Here is a 14,420-nt window from a genome sequence, read left to right as displayed (position 1 = left end):
GGGGGGGGGGGGATGGGCAAGTATCAGATGCAGGCTGCTGGATTCTTGCTAAATTAAAATGTGCTCCATGTCCCGGGAGTAGTGGGTCTGGGTAGGTTTATGAAAACACTTCACGCTATTAGGAGGAGTGGGCATTGCATCGATTCTAGCTTCGATCGCGCCATTCTTTCTAAGACGTGACAGCCAACTGGCCTCGTCTGACGTCACGGTGGTGCTTAAGGGATTGCTATGAGGACTGCAGACATTCGCAATATATTTCTATGCGAATACTGGGCGACGGCCGCGTGTATTTCCCCATTCGTAAATAAATAAATAATATACGATGGAGGCAATGGTTTGCGAGCGGCTCTATTCTTTGGAGCAAGCATATACGCGGTTCAGCACAGAATGCTAAATAAAAATAAAAATGGTTTGCCACTATTTGCCTAACGAACAGGTTCGCATTCACTGAAATGCACAGTGGCGGCTGATGATGTGCCATGATCAATTTAAAGCTTCGGCGCATGGCGTTCACAGCCATTGGGAGGGGATGTAATTTTGAAGTTGGTGAAAGCAGCAAATCACTCTTTCTAGGGTGTTTAACGCTAGGGAAATACACGGTGAATATGCGCAAAAGAAAGTCCATATGAACATGTAGTCCCGCTCTGTCTGTCGCAGAGCAGCGGGAACTTTCCTGATTTAAAATCAGTGATACGCAACAATAGTTTACACGTAGGTACGTGGGATTTCCCCTGTATCTCGGATATGTATTTTTATATTGATGCAGCTATCTGCATTCGATCGCTCGACACCCGATGTCTACATGCAACATTCTGTTGGAGATTCATCGTGCGCTGCTTGTTAAATATCGGGTGCAGGTGCTGCTGTGGTGCCTTGTAGAATTATTAGTAGCATCGAGTGTGCTTTGCGAGGGAGTTGTGCAATCCGCCCCAGTTTTTTTTTTTAACGAACTCCTGAACACTTTGTTTCATGGACGCAACAAACGAGGAGAGCGTCTTTCGACCCAACTAACCATAAGGACATAATATTTCATCGAGCAATGACACCGCGGCCCCCGAAGGAGGTTACTTTCAGCAGCGCTGGGGTCATAACCTCTAACTAGCAGTGGTTTTAATGCAGTTGTTCTGTGAGGCAGAGCAGTGAAAGCATTTGTCGCGCAATTAGAACCCGTATTAAAACCGTGCTTTGAATTATGGGTAGCACAACACCATTCGGAAGAAAGATTAACTGAGCCTTGTTATTCTTATTCCCCGGCCACTGATCTTTTGTTGCCCATATGCAGTCTCCCGGTCCCATGCATTTTTTAAATCTTATCATGTGCATGATTATATGATAGCGTTTCTAGTGGCAGAGATCAAATGTAATTGAAAGTGGATATGAGTATACACGATTCTCAAATCAACACTTGATTTTTGAACTTGACATGTGGACGTGGAATATTTTTGAGGCTACAACGTTTTATCTGCACTCGCCAAGTGTCATGCAGCGATCTTTGTTGCTTACTTCTCGACATTTCGACCCCCTCCCCCCACACACGCAGAATTTATGGTGCCATCTGCAATACACTTGCACTAGTAAAAGCTTTCGGGTGTGGATGTCACATCAAAGTGGGGGCATTAACATATTCTGCTGTCGTTGTAGCGGATCAGAGACCACGTATCTTTTTGGGACCGACTGTATGAACAATGACCTTCGTCAAACACTAGTGACTTTTTATTATTTTATCGTACGTTCTGTTGTGGTGGATGTAACGGGGAGTCAGTGCTTCAGTGCCGCATTTGACATCACACATGACATTCTATGACACTGTTTTTTGTTTGTTGAGCACTGAGGGAAGAGGGTCTGGGCGATGGCTGCCATTGTTGTGACAGCGGCGGAGTGATACTCAAACCCCGCATCGTCATTTGCGCTTTGAAAACGTATCCGAAAGCTGCGGACATAGGGCGGGATGTTACTCTACAGACCTCTGTGACACAAGTGACAATCGAGATGTAAGGGGAATGCTCTCGACACCTGGAGCGCTTGCTTAGAGGACTCTGTGGGCCGTCCTTTGCTGTTCGATAAGGAAACAAAACACATGCTTATTCACGATGTAATGACACGCTCTAAATCAAATGTGCTGATCATGGAGTGGAGCGGTTCCTGCATTGTTGATGGGATGACGTTGCATATACGTGTAATGCCGGTTCGCAGCTGGCGGGAAAGTGAGTCCTTCAGGACTATTCCAAGGAGGAGATCGAAGAACAGGTTCTCCAGGGGTGCACACACGGAGCTGGAAGAGTCCGTAAAAAATTTATACGGGAAAATGTTGACGGTTTATTAGTATGCACGATGGCACATCTTGTGGGGTTTATGCGCTGCCGGATTCTCTGCGTGGCGTGGGGGATCGGGGGGGGGGGGGAGAGGGCACATAGAGAAACAATGGTGGACAATTACGGCGAAATCGGATGCCGGTGACGCAGCACCTTTGCTTTGTGGTACGGTCCCACTCGGCAACAAGTTAGGCATAGTCATCCTCGTACTGGCGTGCCTGTGATATAGTGCTCCCGCACGCTGTTCAGAAATCCGTTGGGGCGACTGAAGGATACCGTAGTGAAGGTGACAGATTACATACAGAAGCAAGGCAAATCAGGGTTACGCATAAGTTTCCGAGGGCATCGCAACTACTATGGAGGCTCGGCTATGGATTTGAGCTGAACATTCAATGTGACGCGAGCACCGCTGAGAAACTACCCAATGGAGGGGAGGGTTTCGTCACCGTTGCGGGCTAAATGCTGAAGCAGTTTCCCAGGAGCATATCTGAATAGTAATGACGCAGCTTCCCAGTGACATTTGCGGACGTTGTTTTGGTTATCTTTCCTTTCTCACGTGCTGTGGTGCTAAAGCTTATACACCGTGGTAAACTGGGTGTTGTAGTCTTGTGGTTGTGCACCTGCAATGGCTGAGTAGTGAGGTCCAGTTCATTGCATCCCTGCCTAAGCTGCGTTTAGGGGGATAAGGGTAAGGTTCTGGTTACATGAGTTACAAGGCCAAAGGGATAATACAAGTATGCAACGTAGTTCGGAGTGCATACTAATATGGGGAGGGACGGTAGTGTTTCATTTCAGGCAGTTGTGGTGCATTCACTTCCATCAGGCTATGCAATTTAGCGTTCCCTTGTTGCTCTTCCTGAATTTACGTTGCACTGAAGGAACATGGAACGCCGTGTTAAGTCTGATGCGCTGACGCAGAACCTGTGTTGTTTGTTGCTCATTTGTGGGTGGTGAATCACATACCTAGGCTTTTGGATTTGAATCACAGTTTCTACCATTGCACTTCCTTTTCGAGCGGAAGGACGTTTTTATTTTTTTCCTGCATTTAAAGAACAAAATCTAGGCAGTAGGTAATAGTTGTCTGCATGGAAATCCAAAACTTTCCTTTCTCCCTTTCTAAAACACTACCACCCGGTGCAGGATGGACGAACGTACCTCGCTGTCGAGGGAGCATAAATACGCTAATTAGTTGGGCGCAACATTCCGTTGTGGTATCACGGCAATCGAACTCACCCAAATTTATGATTCACAAAGTATAGTGGCTATGCTTGGTGAATGGAGGGAGTGAATACATTGAAAGTGCCCGTGATTGTTCACGCTGTGTTAGATCAAGTACGCCATCGGGAGGGGGTGTGCAGCCGGTGACGACGGACGAAACAAAGTTTTTCAATTAGAAGACTTCTTGCACCAGGGGAGGGGTGCTTCGCCACTTCGACGCTACGTGTCCGATCACGCTATCACTAAGTGACACGCTTTTCGCATGATGAAGTTTGTAGTTTATTTGGAACGAGAGCCGGTCTGTTCACCACCCTGACTCGCTCCTAGAAACAAAAAGTGGATTTTCACCACCGCCGACCAATTAGCGAAAAATGCTTAGTGGTGAGAACAGAGTTTTTCATGTGCAATACAACGCTGTCCTGGGGCAAGACGCTATGTGTTGGCATCTTGATTTACGCTTATTCTCTTTGCAGAGTCAGTGGATGATCGCGCATCTGCATGGTTTATCAAGTAAAAAAGAAAAATCTTTTATGAAAACGACTACTCCCCCATCGACACCTAACGCACAGGCTGCCCGCCGCTGTTCGTTAAAAAAAAAAATGTGGTTTTCCTGTTACATAAGCGTGGTAAGCCGCTCAGGTGGTATGCCTGGAATACCAAGACACTACATTTACTTACGTGTTGGACCAATAGTGAAAGATGTCAAGTCTCTACCAGCAGGGGTTGTTGGGTTCAGGTCCAAATTGAAACAATGGAAAAGTAATATAGGGAAATTCAAAGATCGATGAATACAGGAAGAACGAGGTGCCTCACCCGGATCTGAGTGTACACTGATAGACGGGAAGGTCAACGGGGGTTTGTTCGGTCGTGCAATAAACGTGCGAAAGGTGGAGCGGCACAGTAACAGAGCAAATAGGCAATGCTTCGACAACTAAAAATAAATGATGTACGTGCCCGAGTTTTCGGGCACAATTTTCATGGAGACCGAAGGCCGGCATTTGTCAATGTGACCGTCCTGATAGCGACTGTGCCTACGCGGTTTCGTTCGGCGGCGTTTCCCCTCGCCCTGGCGATGTTGAGTACTTTCTGCAATCCTTCCAAGAAATGTGCCCAAATGTTAAGGTTGTGGGATAAGTGCACCATGCGAAGCGCGGAAGTTTTGTAACTGGAAGGAAGTTTTCGAGATCTTCTGGGAACGTGCGACTGAGACGCCGGGAGCGCCGTCTGCAGCAGATGACCGCACAGACGTGGCGATATGGCGGGCGCCGCTTGTGGTTCGAATACTGTTCTGTCCGACTCCGAAGGCACGGTCAACTGAGTGTGCCCACAACGAGTATATGCTTGACAAATGAAGTAAATAACACGGGAGTCTTTGTTGGTCTTTCGCTCACTATATTGAATTCGAGGGGTTGCTCTCTCTACCCTGTGAATCGGCCGTTGTCGCAGGTAAGTGGATTAGTGCTGTCCTCAGCGAGCAGTAAATAGCAGTTTTGACGGTGTTTTCTGGTCATCATTTTTGTCTTCACTAAGTATCGGGTTGTTTGCGCACGTGCGGGTGTGTCTGCGTGCGTGCTTGTGTTTAGTCTTGATTGTATTCGCTTTACGTAAATATGCCCCACGCCGTGGTCCTTTGGTTGACCCATGTCATGGGGGTTTCGTAACATATCGGCACTGTAAACATGCTTTTGCCGGAGTGTATGGGTATAGTTTTACTTCTGTGGACAGTGTCTAGCACGCCATAAGGTGGTGGACCACCCGCAAGAGCACTCAGTGCCATTTGCCGGAACGGAAAACCGACACACATATTTTCATCAACTACTGATGGAAGAGACGAGGATCTACGCCATTGTGGTTTCGAGTTCAAGCTTCCACTGGGAAGAGGGTCTTAGGCGTGGCGGTGCCGCTGCTTGTGTAGTGGCATTGCTGTTTGGTTGTACCTTCACTGTCGCTAGGTCGTGCCCGAGTCAATGGTGTCGGTGCCCGTCATGTGCACCACGAGGGGGAGGGGATAGTTGAAGGCGGGATGTTGCGTTCTCTAGGGGCACATCCACAGCTTCAGCCCAAGAGATTTCAACCCCGCCTCGGGAGGTGTTCTTGGTGCTTCCTCTTCACATTTTCCTTTTAATGTCACCTGGCCCTGTCAGAGAGTGCGATTGGAGGTGGGTAGCGTCGTGCACGGAAAAACGATATACACTAAGTATTTTTAGCGTGACAGGAGACTGCCCTTTGCATTAGAAGAACTTGTACCACTACCTCGCGATATAAGTGTTGAGCAGTCAGGTGTCATGACCTCTATCACAGTTGGCACCCGTATCCTGCTTTACACGCAGGTACTCCACAACATCGTATTCTTGAAGGAAAGGTGCAATCGCCTCTCCTGTGCGTTTCTCTAACTTTGCAGATTGCACTTCTTTCCCAACCACTACGCTAGTTGCATTTTTGATTTCCATTTTCATTGCTGTTTCCATTTTGTCCGTTTTTTTGTGCTTCCCTTTGCAAGACAACGGTGCATTATCCTGTTGTGGACGTGCCGTAGAAGCCAATCATACTAAGCTGCGTCAGCGTAAGGTGCGAGGTCCTGGGATTACCGCCTGCATCCGGACATATCAGCTGTTTCTGCTCACAAAACATCCACTCCGTCGGAGGAATGGAGGAACTCCACCAACAAATGCGCATGCCAATCTCGAGACTGCTGTTGATTTTCACTGCAGTTTGTCACTGCTGCGCTCTGACTTCCAAGGCTGCGGGCAAGGGGACGACGCGTGAGGCATTTCTGTCCGGCGGTGCGTGGGCTTTGAGAAAGAAGCTGAGCGAGAAGGATGGTGAAGTGTGGTGGTGGCAGGATGGACCCAATTGGAAGGATAAGTATGATAAGGAATGGGAGAGATGGTTCAAAGAAGAGAAAGGTCCCTGGGGAGGGTCTGAGAAGCGTAGCGAATGGTTCGCTCGAATGACAGGTGGGTACATAACGCTCGGCAAAACGAAGATACTTTCATCTGCTATTGAGGGTAGTGATAAGGTAGAGCGCACTGTGCATTCCTTTCGTATTCCTTCGTTTGTTGAGGTTGATGGGGTGCTGATGGGTATTGGTGATGCCCGGTATCTTACCTCCACGGATTACTTCTTCACCGACACCGTTGCTAAATACAGTGCGGACGGGGGCAAAACATGGAAAACAGAGGTCATCATTGAAAATGGTCGCGTGGATCCCACATACTCTCGTGTTGTGGATCCTACTGTCGTTGCTAAGGCGGACAGTGTCTTTGTGCTTGTGGCAAGATACAATGTCACGAAGGGGTATTGGCACAACGAAAACAACGCAGCGGGTATAGCGGATTGGGAACCTTTCATGTACAAGGGTGTAGTGACTAAGGGTGCCGACGGTAAAACCAGTGATGTGCGGATCTCTTGGACAAAGACACCACTGAAACCCCTCTACGACTTCACTGTTGCAGGAAGCAAGGGCACGCAGTTCATTGGAGGAGCTGGTAACGGCGTTGTAACATTGAACGGTACAATATTGTTTCCGGTGCAGGCGAGGAATGAAGACAATGCCGTTGTAAGCATGGTTATGTACTCTGTTGACGATGGTGTGAGTTGGCATTTTGCCCGTGGTGAAACGGCGCTTCTCACATCGGAAGCTTCTCTTACTGAGTGGAATGGGAAACTGCTGATGAGCGCGCGGACAGACACTTCTGGCGTTAACGTAGAAGGTGGGTTCCGCAAGGTGTTCGAATCTAACAACCTTGGGGCAACGTGGGAGGAATCACTCGGAACGATTTCCCGCGTAATTGGGAACTCACCCGACCGTACGAAACCGTCTCCAACGGCCAACTATCCCGGTAGTTCGGGGGCTCTTATTACTGTGACGCTTGGGGATGTGCCTGTGATGTTGATTACCCACCCGAAAAACACAAAGGGGGCATGGAGCCGGGACCGTCTACAGCTGTGGATGACAGATGGTAACCGTATGTGGCTTGTTGGCCAGATATCGGAGGGCGACGATAACAGCGCTTACAGTTCTTTGCTGTTGGCCCGTGATGGACTGCTTTATTGTCTGCACGAGCAGAACATTGACGAAGTGTATGGTCTTCATCTTGTGCACCTTGTGGATGAGTTGGAGAAGGTTAACGCGACGGTGCGGAAATGGAAGGCCCAGGACGCCTTACTTGCTGGCCTTTGCTCTTCATCACGGAAAAAGAACGACCCCACCTGCTCCGGTGTCCCTACCGATGGCCTTGTTGGTTTACTCGCCGGCCCTGTTGGTGCGAGTGTGTGGGCTGATGTGTACGACTGCGTGAATGCCAGTATCTCTGATGGTGTGAAGGTTTCGGAAGGCGTGCAGCTGGGAGGCAAAAGAAACAGCCGTGTGCTGTGGCCTGTGAGCGAGCAGGGACAGGACCAGAGGTATTACTTCGCCAACACGCACTTTACGCTGCTTGCCACCGTTCGGTTCGCGGGGGAACCGAAGGCGGAGGCACCGCTGATGGGATTTTCAAACGCAGAGGGGAAAACGAGCGAAACTTTGAGTCTCACAGTTGGCGGCAAGAAGTGGGTCCTAACGTACGGCTCCGTCCGTAAAGAGGGCCCAACCACGTCGATGGATTGGAATCAAACCCATCAGATTGCGCTCACACTGCGTGATGGTAAAGTGGATGCTCATGTCAATGGAGAGCTCATAATAAAAGAAGTGAGTGTAGGCGCTTCTGAATCTTCTGCACATCTACATCTCTCACACTTTTTTATTGGAGCGCCGGTAAATGACAGTGGGGAGGGAGGCAATAATGTGATCGTCAGAAATGTTCTTCTGTACAATCGAAAGCTCGATGAGGACGAACTGCAACTGCTATATAGCAACAGGGAAAAGATACAACCGGTCGTCAGTGCAGTTGGTATCCCCGAAGGTATGAGCGCACCTCGGTTATGTTGTCTGCTGATCTTAATGTATGTGTTGGCGATTTGACGTTCTCCAGTACGTATGTGTTTTTTCTTGTCCCTTGGGTGGGTCTACTCTCACCTGTAGAGGCACCGCCTCTACTTGTTAACGTATTTTTTTTGTTTACTAGTGCAGACATTTTTAATTTTTATTTGGAGGATAATAGTTACCTAAGGGAGGAGGCGTACGGGGTGAGGAGGGCGAAACATGCATGTATGCGTGCTGTTCTGTGTTGATGCCCACTAGTTGAGGACGGGGATGGTAGCATTCGTGGCGCGATGGGACCCTTCTGCTCCCCTCACGTACGGTTCGTCGCCACCCTCCATTCGTGAAACTGAGTCAGCAACATTGCATGTGGTGTGTAATCTTTACATTCCATTTCCCCTTTTATGCACAACCAAACTTCCGAGGTTTATTTTTCTCTATTTTTCTCTATTTTTATTTTTATTTTTTATTTATTTTTTGAGTGTTCCAAGAACACCTTGTTTGTACGCATGGTTCCTTCCTGTTTTGTTTTTACATTTAAATTATGAACATCCATTATCGAAAAATATATGTTTCTCTTCTTCCTATTAGACATAGCATGGGTTACTGTTTCCAAAAAAGGAATAACACACACTCACGCACACAGAGTGCGACGTTTCAAATAACTATTTTTTTCTCTTTTGTCAACGAACATTTCTGCGTTGCGAACCTCATCGAGGTGAATTTTACCCCCGCTTCTTTTCCGTTTTGCACATGCTTGTGTGCCACCGAGTGTCGCGGCCGTAGTAGCGAGGTGCGGTTTCTCCTATATCTTTTCCTATTACTTATTTCTCTTCCCTGGGTTTATGTTTCTTTCTCTTCTTTTTCGTATTATGCTCGTCCGTTGGTAGAATGTCCCACGGGCGCATGAACATGAGTTTTGTTCTTGCACGCCACGGAAGTCATTTGAACTGCGTGTGCTGTCGGATGAGGTGTTGTGACCGCATTTGATTAACTCAGGAGTGCTGTACGTTATCGGAAAGGGCATTCCTCTACCCGCCCCTTTGCGGCTCCTGCAAGTATTGTGGCGTGGCGCGCATTTGCTTTCCTTTGCCTTCCCGCCACATTTGTGAGCACAGTGTTCGGTTTCATTCGCACCGTATTTCGAGTTGTTGAGCACCAGCTTGGCCGCTGGTTTGCCACTACTTTCGTTTGGGGTTGGCACACATAGATGTGCGAACGCTCGCGCGCATTATGTGGTACAGCATCTCATTTAGTCTGTTGTTGACGTTGTGGGTGGTTTTAAAGAATGTGAGAGAACACCGCAGAGGAGAAAACCCTCGGTGGCTCCGAAGGTGAGGTTGGCGGATGTCTGGGCCCAGTGTGTGAACTGAGTTGAATTCTCCTTGGTTTACCACAAAATACTGAGTTTTTTAGGGTGTTTGTAAGTTTAGTGGGTGCTCTTCATTTTGGTTTGGGGTGATGACAGACTCTTATTCGCTCATAACTCTATGTTCGTTGCCATGCTCACACACAAATGCAGATATTTTGTTCTTCCGCAATGCGTGATTGAGCATTATTATTTGGAGTGGTGCAGCTCCTGGGGAGTAAGGCTGACAACCAGAGCGCTGCGGTATCTACGTATGTATGGTATGTATGTGTGCTCCCAGAGACGCTAGTACTGACGTTAAGCTCACTGGTAACGACTGACGTTGCCGGTATGAGGAGTGGTAGTTCTGGGGTTCACTTTCTATTTGTCCATGCCCTTTGTCTTTACCGGCATCGACTTCGAAGGGACTAACTAGTCGTGCGAGCTTTCGCCTCATAGCCGGGAATGAGATTGTTGCAATTAGCTTCTACATAATGTGCCGTGGGAAGTGGGTTCCTCTTTGCTGTGAATGTGTCCCCTCCGTGCCCAACGTCAAGGCGCATAGGCTTACAACTTTGTTGAAGCAAAAGACGCTTAGGGAAATATTCGTAGACCACGGACATCACATCGTTTCTTGGGCGAAAGTCTCCAGCGTTGCGGGAAGCACAAGTAGTGGAATAAGGGGAAGCAGTGCTGGTGGGTGGTAACATGCCGCCCGTAAGATAAAGGGTTCGGACCGGGCACTGCATTACATTCATTGCCGTTCAGGGGGGGGGAGGGATTCTGACACCGCTACTGCAGGAGAAACAAACGAGGAAAATGATCCTGATCTAACCGAAGGAATCGGTCATAATGGGTTAATGTGTGGAAGGTATGGTGGAAAGGTAAGTGGCGTTTTGAGGTTGCTTTGGCTGAGGAGCGGAGCGGGATGGAATGGAATGGAAACACCGCCAGGGCTTGATGTCGGCAATGGAGGCGATAGGCACAGAAGATCAAAGGGGCTGGAGGTCAGGCGTGCTCTGAGCATAGTGGAGGAATTGAAGTGATAGCTCCATTTTTCTGTTGGGGTTTTGAGATTTGTTACGGTGGTCGAGGGCGACTTTGAACCATGAAAACGGAACACTTCCCCCCGCCTGCATGGCCTGTCGCATGGTGGAGGCGGGATGGCAGAGGAATTGGAGGGAGGGGGGGGGGAGGAATGTGTGGGTTGGATTGGCTCATTATTGAAAGTATTCAGCCTTAGCGATGCTGCCACGAAGCTTACGATTTAGTATCCGGACCGCACGCTGCGGATGAATGGAAGTGGCATGATGACAATAGATGACGGAAAGTGGAGACCAAAAGCAACATCAACGGGGGTAAGGGAAATGAGTGAAGGCTGAGTACGTTCTTGCATCCGAATCTTCTGGATGAATTGATGCACACGTGGGAGATCCAGCGTAAAAGAAAAAAAAGGGCAACGGTATTCTTTTTGTTTTCGTACAGGGATAGTGCCGCATCTATGGTCAAAGTGTTGAGGGTATGTGATATCTTGTAGAGAAAGTGGTGCCCTACGCAAAAAAAAAAGAAAAAGAATCCGTGTACCACCGTAGGCTGCGCAACACGCTTACATGGGCGGGCCGAAATCGTTGTAATAACAGGGAACGCCGGCGGTGTCGCAGCCAACGGTTGTGTCTTTCGAGGAATAGGGTGAATAGAGCCGATGAAATCAACCGTATTAACGCGGTGGCTGGATCCAACGCCCTCCGTCGCTTAGGTGTAGCTGAGCGCCTGCGCCAGTTTCCCCAGGGACTGCGCCGTAGCGTGGCGGCTTCAGCGTTGATAAGCAATGGAGGTTACGCTGCTGTTTTCGGCATGGGAAGGACACCTCCAGCTTGTCGTGCGTGAGAGAAAATTCTGCGACCCAAATTAGTCTGTTGTCCGTTTCCTTCCGCGACGGCAGCCTGGCGTATTACGAAATGCCAGGGGTGGTGACATATGAACTTTAACGCATGGAAGCTTCCGAATGAAAATAGGACTCGCCGAAATGCCAGGCCATGATTACGTGACCGCAACAATTCATCAGTTGGAGAGCAACGGGATGGACCTGACCTCGACATGCTTTTGCTTCGAGAAGCGGAGGAGTACGCAAAATTTCCTCGATGAGCTGGAAACGACGGTTGTCCACATCGTCCAAGAAGGTGTCTTACAGTGGCGCAGTGAAACTTCACTGTTCTCGTGGGGGCAAGGCGAGTTCGACTAAATTCAAGTGCATACTCCGGAATAAAATTGTGGCCGCATGTAACTGGAGTAGATCGCACCACAACGCGGTCAGCACTGAACGGACAATTTGGCATGCTGCAGTAGGGGTTGTCCTAACATGAGTTTGCTTTCAGAAGCCCATGTTTCCTGAAACTGCAGTGGGGAAGTGAGGTCTGCCAACGGGAAATGAAAAGAAAAAAAAGGAAGCTGAGTGAATCCAATCAGAGGAAATGTGGAGAGAAGGTCTCCAAGCAGCACAACTAATGTTGCTAAATATGGTGGTGGACGCAACAACCCTACTGCTAGAAGCCTGGTACTACCCGTTACTAGAAGAGGCTCCGAAAAATTGGGGGAGCATCATGAAATAAGCCATGGGTTTGAGCATTGAGACAAGGTGCGTGTGGTGCCCGTGCGCTCAAGTATGGGAATGATCGATATGCCAAAGGTGCGCGGTGACCCGTATAAAACAATGGCGCCAACCTTTTAGTATGAAGAGCGCAACGTATATCTCACCTCCTGAAGCGACACGTGGGTGTTAGACGCGCCTCGTAAGGGAAGTATTCCGCCACAATTCTCTCAGATTGTGACGACTGAGCGTTACATTTCTCTGCGAGAGAAAAGGCCGCTGCAGGGCGAGGAACCAAGCCAATATTTTCTAGTAGCAGAGAAACTCTCAGTTCGAAAGAAAAAAAAAGAAAGTCGTTCTAACCGGCGCCAAAGCCATAAACAAATCAATTTGCCGAACCTTTGAAATGGAAAGAGATAGCAAAAGTAATCCAATAAGAGTAGTCAAACTACGGCAAAAGCAGAATATTACTCCCCCTCTTTCTTTTGTGGCAAGAGTTTCCTCTAGAAGTCAGTTGACCTCGCATGAGTTGGGAAGCAAATTTCAAGAGTTCACGCAGTTCCGAATCCGTGCCTCTACCTCGGCACCGTGGTTATCTTTGCGCTGTGCGCCGCGGAAATTATGTTCTTTACTGAGAGCCTTGTTACAACCGCTTCTCAAAACTCAAAGAATTGAGGTTGTTACAATTTTGATGTGTGTAGGTGTGTGTGTGTGTGGGGGGGGGGTTAAGTTAATGATGCGGCTATATTCGGGCAGTTCCCAAAGTATTTGTAGTCCCCTTTCCGCGGTTGCAAAGATATCTGCGGAGCTGCCGCTGTAATGCAGCTTTGACGTTTGAGTAATGCGCTGAGGGGCATTCTTATGCTATGAGCCTCGGCTTTTTTTAAAAAAGAAGGATGCGCTCGACTGAAAGGGTGGAGAAGTACCGATATCTTAAGTTAGTTTCGTTATGCACGCCGCCCTCCGCCACTCCCCGTGGCGTAGCGGCTTTTGTGTTGTCCGACCGTCCCGAAGGCGCCCGGATGGAGCCTGCCGGGTCATTTCTGGCCGCTCTTCCAGTCCATTTCCCTTGCCCTTTTTGGTGGTGCGTATTCCGTTTTATTGCTTCCTCTCCAAATTCATCTTTCCAGTGAGGTATGTGGAATTTGGGGTATTAACGACGACGCGTTCGCACGGCCCTTTCTTTTTATCCCCCCAAGAGTTTTTTTTTCCTTTCCGCTGGTGACTTGCGGCTGGTTGTGACCCATTGCCCAAGGTCGCGGAGCGCGGTTGCCGTCTCGCTGCCGGCCCAAGGGCCCGTGCTCCGTGCTGCTGGAGAGCAAAGTGCCGGCACTGTCCTTAACGTTGAAAAAAAAATCCCTTTGTGTTGCTGCTTCGGCGCTTGTCTCTGCGTTTCTGCTGCTGTGCCATGGCCAACTTCACCCACGCCAGGGTCCTGCCTTTCGGTAACCGCCTAAGCCGGGCACTGTTGCCCAGTCCTTGTCAAGGTTGCTGGTATAACTGACTGAAAGGCGCGGCGGTTTGACACAACTACCGGGCCTCCCTACGAAGGGGGGGGAGGGTCAGGGAAGAGCGTGAGGGCACTGAGAAGCCTCTTAGTACAAACCGCTGTGTTGGGAGTCGGTGGTACGACTGAATTGTGCTAACAAGATGGAATACATCGGGTGTGAGGGGCGCGAACGGGGTGGCGCAGTCACGTCGGCAACTTTTCGGTGCCAACCCGACCTGGACCGAACGGGAAAAGCACCCCCCGTGGGGCTCGAACCCACGACCACACGGTTAAGAGCCGTGCGCTCTACCGACTGAGCTAGAAGGGCAGCGGGGCCGGCAGCGCAAAAGAACTATGGACGAGCACCGGCCGGCGGACCGCACGCCCCGCCCTCCCCGGTGGAATGTTTCGCGCCCACTGCGTGGGTGAGGCGTTACCGTCATTCAGTCATCGGCTTCGGAGGCGAAAAGCATCTTATGGGTGGAAAAGCCGCCAAATCAGCAACCGAACACGCGGCGCTTCGGTAAGTCTTCCTCAGAGAAAGG

The 14,420-nt window shown here is 49.3% G+C and overlaps 1 protein-coding gene and 1 non-coding gene across 2 annotated transcripts, besides 4 other annotated features; one reads left to right on the top strand and one right to left on the bottom strand.

The window, feature by feature from the left end:
• Positions 1-12: part of a sequence feature (C-rich) that runs on past the window's edge.
• Positions 1-10,327: part of a sequence feature (sequence corresponds to BAC RPCI93-25D22) that runs on past the window's edge.
• On the top strand, positions 6,178-8,493 carry Tb927.7.6850 (trans-sialidase; the record flags this gene model as incomplete). The annotated part of the gene is made up of 1 exon (XM_841212.1): positions 6,178-8,493. The coding sequence occupies one exon, from the start codon at positions 6,178-6,180 to the stop codon at positions 8,491-8,493; it is 2,316 nt and encodes a 771-aa protein (XP_846305.1).
• Positions 8,878-8,929: a sequence feature (A-rich).
• Positions 10,328-14,420: part of a sequence feature (sequence corresponds to BAC RPCI93-15M23) that runs on past the window's edge.
• On the bottom strand, positions 14,131-14,203 carry Tb927.7.6845. The gene has a single exon. It is a non-coding gene; the product is annotated as a tRNA-Lys (tRNA).

This window comes from Trypanosoma brucei, chromosome 7 (assembly GCF_000002445.2).
Source record: "Trypanosoma brucei brucei TREU927 chromosome 7, complete sequence".
Classification (NCBI taxonomy): Eukaryota; Euglenozoa; class Kinetoplastea; order Trypanosomatida; family Trypanosomatidae; genus Trypanosoma; species Trypanosoma brucei.
Note: the sequence above shows the minus strand (reverse complement) of the source record. Positions and strands in the feature narration are given on the sequence as shown.